The 12,046-nt window shown below is 45.3% G+C and overlaps 2 protein-coding genes across 2 annotated transcripts; one reads left to right on the plus strand and one right to left on the minus strand.

Annotated features, from left to right (window-relative positions):
- Positions 1-281: 281 nt before the first annotated feature.
- Positions 282-4,540, minus strand: LOC137082964 (zinc-binding protein A33-like). Its single transcript, XM_067448572.1, has 6 exons — positions 3,993-4,540; positions 3,816-3,911; positions 3,477-3,707; positions 3,343-3,365; positions 3,126-3,253; positions 282-1,290 (listed from the first exon to the last, which is right to left on the minus strand). Exons 1-6 carry the CDS (start codon positions 4,386-4,388, stop codon positions 740-742), a joined length of 1,425 nt encoding a protein of 474 aa, XP_067304673.1. The 5' UTR covers positions 4,389-4,540; the 3' UTR covers positions 282-739.
- A 16-nt stretch (positions 4,541-4,556) lies between these two features.
- On the plus strand, positions 4,557-11,783 carry LOC137083505 (uncharacterized). Its single transcript, XM_067449454.1, has 5 exons — positions 4,557-4,650; positions 5,252-5,371; positions 5,927-7,311; positions 7,429-7,909; positions 11,760-11,783. Exons 3-5 carry the CDS (start codon positions 6,227-6,229, stop codon positions 11,781-11,783), a joined length of 1,590 nt encoding a protein of 529 aa, XP_067305555.1. The 5' UTR covers positions 4,557-4,650; positions 5,252-5,371; positions 5,927-6,226.
- Positions 11,784-12,046: the final 263 nt, after the last annotated feature.

The raw sequence follows: 12,046 nt of genomic DNA on the forward strand, positions 1-12,046 counted from the left end.
GCTGAGGTGCACAGTAAACAGAAGTTGCCAATTTCTGCAGAGTCAATAGCTACAGACCTCCAAAATTCACGTAGCCTTCAGATTATCTCAAGAACAGTGTCTAGAAAGCTTTATGGAATGGATTTCCGTGGCCGATCAGCTGTGTCCAAGCCTTACATCACTAAGTGGTGTTCAGTGGTGTAAAGCACGCCGCCAGTGGACTCTAGAGCAGGGGTTTTCAAACTTTATGATGCAAAGGACCTCCAAATCTTTTATGAGGGACCACCTTCCTAAAATCCATCTATATATTTTGATGTATGGAAAAAACATTTAAACTGTTAGATAAATAATAAGTGTGACATTATAAACACACCATATGAGCTACTTGCTTTCTCTCACTAGCATGCATGAGAAACAAGGTGCATTACACAATGATAAAGATCATGCTGAACTCTATGCTTTATTTGTATGTAGCAACTACACAGTTTTTCAAAGAAAACCAACTGAACTTCTTAAACTCTTACTGTACCAAAAGTTACTAAAAGATTAAATCAGTATAGATTATAGAACAGCTTAATGTTATGTGAGTTTACTTAAAGAAAGAAGAACACTCAAGAACACAGTCAACATTTGCTAAGAAGATAAATCACTCGTCAGTTTGTAGTGTTTGTTTTATGCCTTGCCTATTTTCTGCCATAGACTAAGTAAACCAGAATTACTGCAAACTGACAAGACAGCATACCAAAACAAACTTTATATCTCATTTGATCGCAGGCACAATCCTCAGAGGAAAGATGCTGCACAGATTGCAGAAGAATGGGAAGACGTTCTCCATGAAATTGGTCATGAATGTGTAATAAGGTGTAACCCTGAGAGGATCTGAGAACGAAAGCTGTTTTTCATCCAAATCAAGCTTCACTCTCACTCGCTTCGGTTTCTCACACCCAAACAAAGGGATGTATGACTCATCAGGAGACTTCAGACTTAGTGTGTCGCTGTCCCAGCCGATACACCACACATCGCTGGGCAAACTGGTGGCTCCTTTTCTCTGGACAGACTCTGTAGTGACTCCAAGCATCCAGAAGGTGCTGTCTCCCACATCCACATCCCAAATGTGCATCCCTGTGGAATAGCCCACCGAGCCCAGCACACAGGGAAACCTATCAAATCTCTCTGGGTTTGCAGGAAGCTGTGTCTTCTGCGGGCCAGCCCCGTCTTCCTCTTCAAGCTCATCTTTGTCCCTCAAGCTAGTCAGATCTTCAGAGAGTATCAGTTGAGAGTTAGCAGTGTTGGGATCGAGAACCACAGGAGCTAAAAAAAAAAAAGAGAGATGTTGCTTTATTAATGTAATCAATCAATAATACTTAGGAAATTTTTTACAAAAACGTATCTGACAAATCATAGTCATGTGGTCCAACAGAAAAAAACATGACTGACCCTCATAATTGTAAATATAATAATTAAAATTATATTTGTGTGTCAATGTCAATTTTTTATTTTATAAACATCAGATAATGGCACTTTTTACACAACAAAAGATTAGTTCATGTTATAGAATGTTATGAATGACTCCCCAAAAAGGTGATGATATTTGAATTGAAATTTTTCATATTTGTTAAAAAAAGTTTTTAAATAAATAAAAAACCTTAAATAACCATTACGATTCAAGGTGTAAGGAAAACATGTCATTACTTTTTATGGTGACATAACCAAAAAATAAAATGATTTTTTCTGGAAATGATAATAAAGAAAAATATGAAATAAGAAACCAACAAAATATAAAGAGTACATCATTCTAACATGTTTTAAAGGGGGGGGTGAAACACTGAGTTTCAATCAATCTCATGTCAATCTTGAGTACCTATAGAGTAGTATTGCATCCTTCATATCTCCGAAAAGTCTTTAGTTTTATTATATTTATAAAATAAATATAGGCTGTACCGAGTCTTTTCCGGAAAAAAACGAGTGCCTGGAGGCGTATCGAGTGGGCGGAGCTAAAGAATGACGATCGCGAACAAAGCGGTGACGTCCTCAAGCGTGGAGAAACGCATGGCTATCTCAGCTAATACAGATAATGATCCAGAATCATTCGGAGGCTGAAATAAATTGAACAGGAGAAACAGCAACAGCAGGACGTCCGTCTCTGTGGTATGTACTGTATTTAGTGGCCTGTCAACATTTGCGCTTGTTTACTCGCAGTTTATTAGGACATGATTCGGTTTATGGACTATTGTTTGCGACTAGACCTTAGAGGTAGCAAGCAAAATGGTTTTGCACGTCAGACTAGTGCAACGTTATACATAGAACAGCAATGGAGTAACCGTTAGCGCATTTGAATGACGAAGCACGCGATCATGGTGTTTACTGATGTTTACTCACAGGAAGATAGCCAACAGCATAGACATTTGAAGCAGTTTTACTCACCGGCTGCTTCCAAAGCAGGACCGAACCTTTATCGCTGGGACAACTGCGTCAAAAACATACTTCTTTAGTATGATTTGTTGAAGTCCTGTGACAGCAGTGGCGTGGAAATCCACTTTGAGACGCGACTGAAGCGATGTTGTGAAGCTTCCCGTCATTTCTGCGTTCAAATCGGTTCAAATGCAGCGCTGCCTTCCCAGAATGCTGTGCTGAAGCGATGAAGTCGCTTCATGTCACTCATAGGAATAAAGTGGAGCGCGGCACGCGGGGACATAAGTGTTCACGGACGACTGGATCTGCACCTGAGAGAGTGTTTACGGCCGTGCATTTCCTCTCTCGCTCTAGTCACGCGCGAGGAGAAGAAGAGAAGAGAGAAGAGCCCGTACGGCCCATACAAGGACCTTACGCTCTTATTAACGTCAAGTCGAGCCATACTCGAAAAAAACTCTCTGAAACTTGTGAGAAACCGGAAGGAGTATTTTTGACACAGAAATACTCCATCAAACGTCCAACATTAGTTTTTGAAACTTTGTCTATGTTTAGGATGGGAATCCAAGTCTTTAACAGTGTAAAAAGCTCAGTATGCATGAAACAGCATTTTACCCCCCCTTTAAACAATTTTTTTCTAGAACCAGACGAACCCCAAGATGTCGATTGTTTCACAGGAGAAAAGCTTTATATTGTCCATGAAAAAAAGTGTCTGAATATTTTATAAATCCACTCACAATAACTTATTTCAGTATGTCTTATTTTTGACCACACCGTGAACTTCAAATTGCCCAGGTATTTGGCAGTATTAATAAGCCCGTACTGAACTGGGTCTGATTCTGGATTCTGGTTCATGTCCTGGGCTCTGCAAACACATCAGAGGTCAGACTCAACACCACTGCTTAACATCAATACCGAGGGGAGAAGAAAAAGGTAAAGGAGAAAGCTGCTCACCTCTTCATCATGTCCTTGAATTTCTATTGAAAACGTAGGAAATATTAAAAGTTAATGAACCTTTTAAAATCATGCGGTGGGAGAGCAGAGTAAACAATAAAAGACGAGCAGAGAAGAAATGATAAAGGACTAACCTGAAGGAACAGGATGTCCCCAATATCCAAATTATTTCTCAATTCGGTTATCAGTTTGGACAGAGATGCCATGTCGTCTTTCATCTTCTCAATTTTGTCTTTCACGAACTTTGTTTTCTGTGCGGTTTCCTCATTCAGTGCAGTAAGCATTGCTTTCTCTTCATCATGCAGACGCTGGTGAAGATGCCTAAAGTTCTCCCTGATGGCATTCTCTGTGTGCCTGGCTTGGTGCTAAACACACACACACACACACACACACACACACAGAGAGAGAGAACTTTCAGCAGCAACTATAATAGTAAAGAAATCTGACTCAGGCTCTAAATAAATCACACTTACAGATATGTGCTCAGTCTGGTGATTATATTCATATCTGGCACGTTGTATCATCTTCTCTTTTCTAGTCAAGAGACTAAGTTCTTTCCGAAAATGCCTCTAAAATGAATTCCAGTTTGTTTATCAGAATATTAAATATAGCAAAATTAATTAAGATCATTACACATCATCAACATGTACCTTTCGTTCCTCAGCGAGCTCACTGACAGGACGGCACGTGTGTGTTTTGTGTTCGAGTGACTCTCTGCAAACCAAGCACACGAGCTGTTCATCATGCAGACAGAACAGACACAATCTCTCCCGGTGAGTCTCACACAGCTCCTCTAAAGGTCCTCGGGAATCCAGGAAAGTTTGGATTAAATTTTTCAGAGACAGGTTAAAGGGGGGGTTTCTAGCGCATATTTTTCTGCACAGCGGACATTCTCTTGACCCTTTGGCCGCCCAGTAGTGTTGGGTACAGGATTTACACAGACTGTGACCGCACCCGAGCAACACGGGATCTTTGAAAATGTCGCAACAAACAGGGCACGTAAAATCTGCTTCAGTAAAGGGACGTTTTAACGCCATCTCCGCCATTCGCAAAAACCGTCCTTTTTGTCAAAGCGTGTCTAATTTCCGCAAAACTAAAAAGGCATGATGATTTCCACCTGTTTTATCACTCTTAGTAGAGGGTACGCATCGACGTCACTTTTTACCGCCGTTGTCATGACATTTCATCCTACACGTACACGTCAGATTGTCCTACGGGGCTTACTGCGCATGCGCACATCAATATTGCATCATTTTTTAGACGCTGACCACCACGCCCATAATTTCGTGCTGCTGGCGCTCGTGTAAGGTAAGTTTTGAACTATTTTTGTTTATTTTTTATTAATTGCGCTTGAATTTCTGCATGTAGTAGGTAAGTTTATGAATATTTCTGTTTATTTTGTATCAATTGCGCTTGAATTTCTGCATGCAGTAGGTGTTTATGAAGGTTTCTGTTTATTTTTTATTAATTGCGCTTGAATTTCTACATATAGTAGCTAGCCTAGGTAAGTTTATGAATGTTTCTGTTTATTTTTTATTAATTGCGCTTGAATTTCTACATGTAGTAGGTAAGTTTATACATTTTCCAGGGCTTTTCTTACTATGTTTTTATACCAACGGCTAACTTAGCTGTAACGAGAAATATTTACGGTCACGTTCTTCTTACGAAGCCAACCAGAAGCCAACTAACGTTATGTTTTTATTTTTCATACCAAAAATTTGGTATGCATGGTTAGTGGACAATTTTAAAATGATTGTTTGATAGACAGACAGACAGACAGACAGATAGATAGATAGATAGATAGATAGATAGATAGATAGATAGATAGATAGATAGATAGATAGATTTTTTTATCTATCTGTTTATTATTTGTGGGTTTTTTGTCTTTCTTTTCTTTTCTTTTTAACAGATATGGAAGATAAGTGGAATTCAGTCTACAACTACATATCGGTGGGATCATACCCGGATGGGTATGATAAGTCCAAAAAGCAGAACCTACGAAGATATGCACTGAAATTCAATCTAAAAGGTATCAATCATAGCCTATTTGTTTAATTATACATGTTGGAATCTTGATTTTCTTTTACAACAATGTCCTTTTAATGTAAATGTTCTTATTCACGCCCAATTTAGTGAACGTGCGTTTTTTTCTCTTTTTCACGCTTTTTCTAAGTGTTATGTTGCTTGTGTCTATTCTCAGAATAAACAAATTAAATGCAAATAGCTCTAATATACGACCGAAATTAGACTGTAAAAATATAAAGGCACATGAATTTCAGTATAGGCTAATTTCAGCTTAATAGATTTTAGCTACTTATACTTAAGACTTTTTTTTACTTAGTTTTACAAAAACTAATTCTGCGTTTTTGTTTAGTTTTTTGTTATTATTGCACATGTCCTCCTTTTTATGTATTAATGAATACATTTAATAAACTAATTAAAACAATCTTTATAAATTTCAATATTACAAGGTGTGGCAAGGGGGGCGTGGTTTAGCGAGGTCTGTAGCGGGAGAGAGAGCCGCGGGACGAGCAGTAAGTGAGTGGGTTGGACGCAGATTGATAACACCTGTATCTTGTTCCAGTAATGGGCGTGGAGAGAGGATAAAACGCCAGTGGAACCGGAAGCGAGAGAGAGAGAGAGACCAGACGGTTAATGCCACTCACACCCAGAGACTGAGTTACTGGAAGCCGGAAGTGCCGACCCGGAAGTGATCGTTGTTCATGAGAATCAACACCGTTGTGTGTGTTACTTGAGTTTGAGTTGTAAATAAAGAGAAGCATCAACCGTCCAGCTGACCCCGTGTCCTCTTCCTTCCTCACACTCACGAACTTTGTTACACTGGTGCCGAAACCCGGGAAGGAAGCAGGACAGCGCCGCCGCCATGCAGCCGTCTTCCGCCACGCCATTTGCAGGTATCATCACCACTCTCGCGGCCCTCCACCGCGACCAACATCAAGCCATGCTGGACCTTCGGACCGACCAGGAGCGCCGCTTTGCGGCGATTGTCCAAGGCCAGCAAGAGGACCGCGAGAGGTTCCGGAGCTGGCTTGATCGGGAGGCTCGCACCGAGGCCGCCGGGCAGGATAGCGCACCGGTCCACGTGCCCCTACACAAGATGGGGCCGCAAGATGACCCGGAGGCCTTTATAGAACTGTTCCAAAAATCGGCGGAGGCCTGCGGGTGGCCCCGGGCACAGTGGCCGGTGCGCCTCATCCCATTGCTATCCGGGGAGGCCCAGGCGGCCGCCCAACAACTGCCGGTAGCGAACCTCCTTGATTATGACGACCTCAAGCGGGCCATCATTCAGCGGGTCGGCCGGACGCCTGAACAACATCGCCAACACTTCCGCTCCCTGGAATGGAGCGAGACCGGCCGGCCCTTCGCGATGGCCCAGCAGCTCCGGGACTCATGCCACAAGTGGCTCTTGGCCGGCGGAGGCGACGTGGACCACATCATCGACCTGGTGGTACTGGAGCAGTTCGTCGCTCGGCTTCCGAAGAAAACAGCCGAGTGGGTCCAGTGCCACCGGCCCACGTCGCTGGAGATCAACCTGGCAGAGGATCACATGGTGGCGTGCCCGGGGGTCGGCGAACCCCCGTTAACTTTTACCTCTCTCTCTCCCCCCTCTGTTTCTCTCTCTCTCCCTAGTTCTCGCCCTCCGGGCCCTCCTCGCATTCCCCCCAGAGGCCGGGGTGGGATGCGCCCTGGACCGTTTGGGAGCTCGAGGGCCCTGCCCAGGGGAGCGGGGCTGATGGGGGCGGGAGGGGACAATGGTTCCAGTTCCACCCCCTCTCCACGCCCATTCTCCAACCCACTCCCCGCCACCGGGGCGGCAGGTAAGCCTGCGCTGGCCTGCTGGCGTTGCGGGGACCCGGATAATTTTGTGGACCGGTGTCCTAGGATGGACATCGGGACAATGATCCGGGTTCCGGACGTCCAGCGGACCACCCCCGATCAAGCAGGAGAGTACCAAATTCCTGTGAGTATCAAGGGGGGTACATATCAGGCCTTGGTGGATTCAGGATGTAACCAAACCTCGATCCATCAAAGCAGCCTGATGCAGCCTGGGGCATTGGATACAAGCCGCGTGGTTAAGGTGCGGTGTGTGCACGGGGATGTGGTGGAATACCCGGTTGTCCCAATCACGATACAGTTTCGGGGAGAAAAGCATAATGTAGAGGTGGCGGTTAGTCCTCACCTCCGGCATCCGCTAATTCTGGGGACGAATTGGCCCGCCTTTTCGGCGTTATTGGGATCATTATGTGCGGATGCCGCTTGGGAGAAAAAGGCTAGGAGGGGGGCGGTGCGAGTGCAGCTTGGGGAGACTGAGACGGGACCCTTGGGGACGGCTTCAGAGGAAACGAGCGGGATCGAGAGACTGATTCTCTCAGACCGCGATGACTTCCCTCTGGAGCAGTCCCAGGATGAGACCCTAAAAAACGCCTTCCAGCAGGTCCGCACTATCGACGGCCAGTCTCTCCAACCTGCCTTGCCGGTCACTTATCCCTATTTCGCCATAATAAAAGACCGGTTGTATCAAGTGACCCAAGACACTCAGACAAAGGTAGATACAACCCAGTTGTTAGTTCCAAAGAGCCGCCGGGAAATGCTTTTCCAGGCGGCTCACTCTAATCCAATGGCGGGTCACTTGGGACAGGCGGCCACACTGAATCGCCTTATGACCCGATTTTTTTGGCCAGGCATTCATGACAACGTGCGCAGGTGGTGCGCGTCTTGTCCGGAATGTCAGTTGGTGAATCCACTGGCCGCCCCAAAAGCGCCATTGCGCCCCCTTCCATTAATGCAGGTCCCCTTCGAGAGAATTGCGATGGACCTCATCGGGCCATTAGAGCGATCCGCACGCGGACATCGTTTTGCGTTAGTCATCGTGGACTACGCAACACGATATCCAGAAGCAGTGGCTCTCCGCAACATCTCCGCGAAGAGTGGCGTTTAGGCACGGCGTTTATGTCACGTACGTTATGCGAACTGTACGGATTATTGGGCATTAAATCCATTCGAACAAGCGTCTATCACCCACAAACGGACGGCTTGGTCGAATGGTTTAATCGCACACTTAAAACCATGATCCGTAAGTTCGTGCAGGAAGACGCCAAAAATTGGGATCGGTGGTTAGAACCCCTCTTATTTGCCGTGCGGGAGGTCCCCCAAGCCTCCACGGGGTTTTCCCCCTTTGAGCTTCTCTACGGGCGCCAGCCACGGGGGGTGCTGGACGTCCTGCGAGAAACTTGGGAGGACGGACCTTCTTTGGCGAAGAACGAAATTCAATATGTGCTGGACTTGCGAACAAAACTCCACACACTGGGGCGGCTATCCAGGGAGAATTTGTTACAAGCCCAGGACCGCCAGAGCCGGTCATATAACAGGGGTACGAGACTACGCAAATTCACACCGGGAGAGAAAGTGCTCGTATTACTCCCTACGTCGAGCTCGAAATTAATGTCAAAGTGGCAGGGGCCGTTTGAGGTCGCACGACAGGTCGGGGATCTCGATTATGAAGTGATACGAGCCGATAGGAACGGGGCGCGTCAAATATACCACCTCAACCTACTTAAAAAATGGAATGAGGTGGAATCAGTGTTGTTGGCAACGGTGATCGGGGGGGAGGATGATCTCGGGCCAGAGGCGAGCATCAAAGCACAATCGGTCGCGCTGGCCCCTGGTGGAGATCACCTCTCACCGTCCCAACTCACTGATTTATCAAAATTACAGGCGGAGTTCGCTGACGTGTTCTCGCCCCTACCGGGACATACCGACTTAATTCAGCACCATATCGAGACCGAGCCGGGCGTGGTAGTTCGCAGCCGGCCGTATCGATTGCCTGAACACAAGAAAAAGGTGGTTCAGGAGGAATTAGGGGCAATGCTCGACATGGGAGTAATAGAGGAGTCCAACAGTGACTGGGCGAGCCCGATAGTTTTGGTTCCTAAAACCGACGGCTCGGTCAGGTTCTGTGTGGACTATCGCAAGGTGAATGCAGTGTCGAAATTCGACGCTTATCCAATGCCGCGGGTTGACGAGTTGCTTGATCGGCTGGGCACGGCTCGATTTTATTCGACATTGGACTTAACAAAGGGCTATTGGCAGATCCCCTTGTCTCCATTGTCCAAAGAAAAGACAGCTTTCACCACGCCGTTTGGATTGCACCAATTTGTCACGCTTCCTTTCGGTTTGTTCGGGGCACCCGCTACCTTCCAGCGCCTCATGGATAGAATTTTGCGTCCCCATGCCGCATATGCTGCTGCCTACCTGGATGATATCGTGATTTACAGTCACGATTGGCAGCGGCATATGCAGCATGTCAGGGCGGTCCTGAGGTCGCTGAGAGGAGCGGGGCTCACGGCCAATCCGAAGAAGTGTGCGATTGGGCGGGTGGAAGTAAGGTATCTGGGCTTCCACTTGGGTTATGGACAGGTGCGTCCCCAAATTGATAAGACTGCCGCGATTGCAACCTGTCCGAGACCCAAGACCAAAAAGGAGGTAAGGCAGTTCTCGGGGGCTCCCCGGCCTGAGTCGGGCGGTGGGGGTATGTGGCAAGGGGGGCGTGGTTTAGCGAGGTCTGCTGCGGGAGAGAGAGCCGCGGGAGAGAGAGCCGCGGGACGAGCGGTAAGTGAGTGGGTTGGACGCAGATTGATAACACCTGTATCTTGTTCCAGTAATGGGCGTGGAGAGAGGATAAAACGCCAGTGGAACCGGAAGCGAGAGAGAGAAAGAGACCGGACGGTTGATGCCACTCACACCCAGAGACTGAGTTACCGGAAGCCGGAAGTGCCGACCCGGAAGTGATCGTTGTTCATGAGAATCAACACCGTTGTGTGTGTTACTTGAGTTTGAGTTGTAAATAAAGAGAAGCATCAACCGTCCAGCTGACCCCCGTGTCCTCTTCCTTCCTCACACTCACGAACTTTGTTACACAAGGTAACTAGACATTATACCAGCTCCACCTTGGATCCAGCCTGTTATGAATGAAGACGTCAGATATTCCAACACCTTTGAATAAGGACTCCAGAACATCAAACATGGATGATTATGCAACATTATCATGTTATCTGATTACTTTCTGATATCATCTCGTAACAGACTTTTGCATTTTGAACATAGAAACATGCATTATCTGTATAGCTGCTCTGATAAATGTATAGTGAAAAGCATTATTCAAGTGAATGTGAATTAAATTGCATTTAATTGAAACTCTTGCATTGTTGGTTACTGTACTATTATGCAGTTATGGAGTTAAGAGCCATCACATTATTGAGCCATTTAGGGTTGTTAAAGTTTCATTGGTGTCTTATGTCCAGTGTGCCCAATTGATTGTCACCATGCAACATTATGAGCAATTTTACTGTGACATTATGAAGATATGATCCCATGATTCTGAAAGGTATGATGACATACAGTTTCATGACAAATTGCCCTAGTGCACTTAACTGTCACTATACAACATTATGAACACTTTTACTGTAACATAATATTGAGTTGTGGTTCTATGAATTTGACAGCTGTGACAAAATAGTTGCATGAGAAATTGCACTATTGGCCCAGTTGGAGGCGCTTCGCTGTCTTTGAGGGTAAATCCAATTCTAACCGGAGCCTTGTTCCTATAGTGCACTTGACTGTCACTACATCAGTACACAAAATTATGAGCACTTTTATTGCAGCATTATTGTGTTATGATTCTCAGAGATATGACATAAATAATATTAAAAAATAAGTAAATTACTTTTTATTATTTAATTTGGAAAATGACAAAGGTCCTCCAATTCATGTGGATGTTACTTTGACATGTAGCCTTGACTTAAGCATTGTTGCAGACCATGTTCACCCTTTCATGTAAACGTTATTCCCTGGTGGCTGTGGCAGCACAAATGCTTCAGGAATGGTCTGAGTAGTACAAAGTGTTAATTTAGCCTCCAAATTCCCAGATCTCAATCAAATCGAGCATCTGTGGGATGTGCTGAACAAACAAGTCCGGTCCATGGAGGCCCAACAGAAACTCACAGGACTTAAAGGATCTGCTCCTAACATATTGTTGCCAGATACCACAGCACACCTTCAGAGGTCTGGAGTCCATGCCCCGACGGGTCAGAGCTGTTTTGGACCGACAATATTAGAAAGGTCGTCATGTTATGCCTGATCGGTGCATATGTTCACTCTTCGCCGTAACACGCCCCCTCATCGCTGTTCCGAGCTTGAGACGGCGCTGACTGCAGCCTGGTTTTGTGTTTCATAAGCCCTATTCGGACTGGATTAGATTAACATGGGGACGTGGGGGTAAAGTTAATATCACCAGAGGTTCTCAGTGATTTTAGTCCCGTCCGAATGTGCCATCTCTGTTATAATCTTCACGGACATTGTCTGTAATGATTACCGAGACTTTTACCTTCTGTAAAAAGGTACGGAAAAATGACCTGGGGTAATACTAATCCCGTTCAAATAGGCCCGCTGTAAAAATGTCAGGCAAAATCCCGTCATTTCCTGTTTAAAAGTTTAAAAAAAAGCGCATTTTGCGAACTTGGAGGCGCTTGAAGCATTCGGTTGCGTTAAGGTGGTGGGACAAATCTGTGGCAAACGTCCAGTATTCTCCGCATATCATTTAAAGCAAAAAGAAGATCAATTTATCACTTAATAAATTATCAATTTAAAAATCACATTTTAGCTCTAGGAAAGTGTCTATTATCAA

This window comes from Pseudorasbora parva, chromosome 7 (assembly GCF_024679245.1).
Source record: "Pseudorasbora parva isolate DD20220531a chromosome 7, ASM2467924v1, whole genome shotgun sequence".
In the NCBI taxonomy this organism is placed as follows: domain Eukaryota; kingdom Metazoa; phylum Chordata; class Actinopteri; order Cypriniformes; family Gobionidae; genus Pseudorasbora; species Pseudorasbora parva.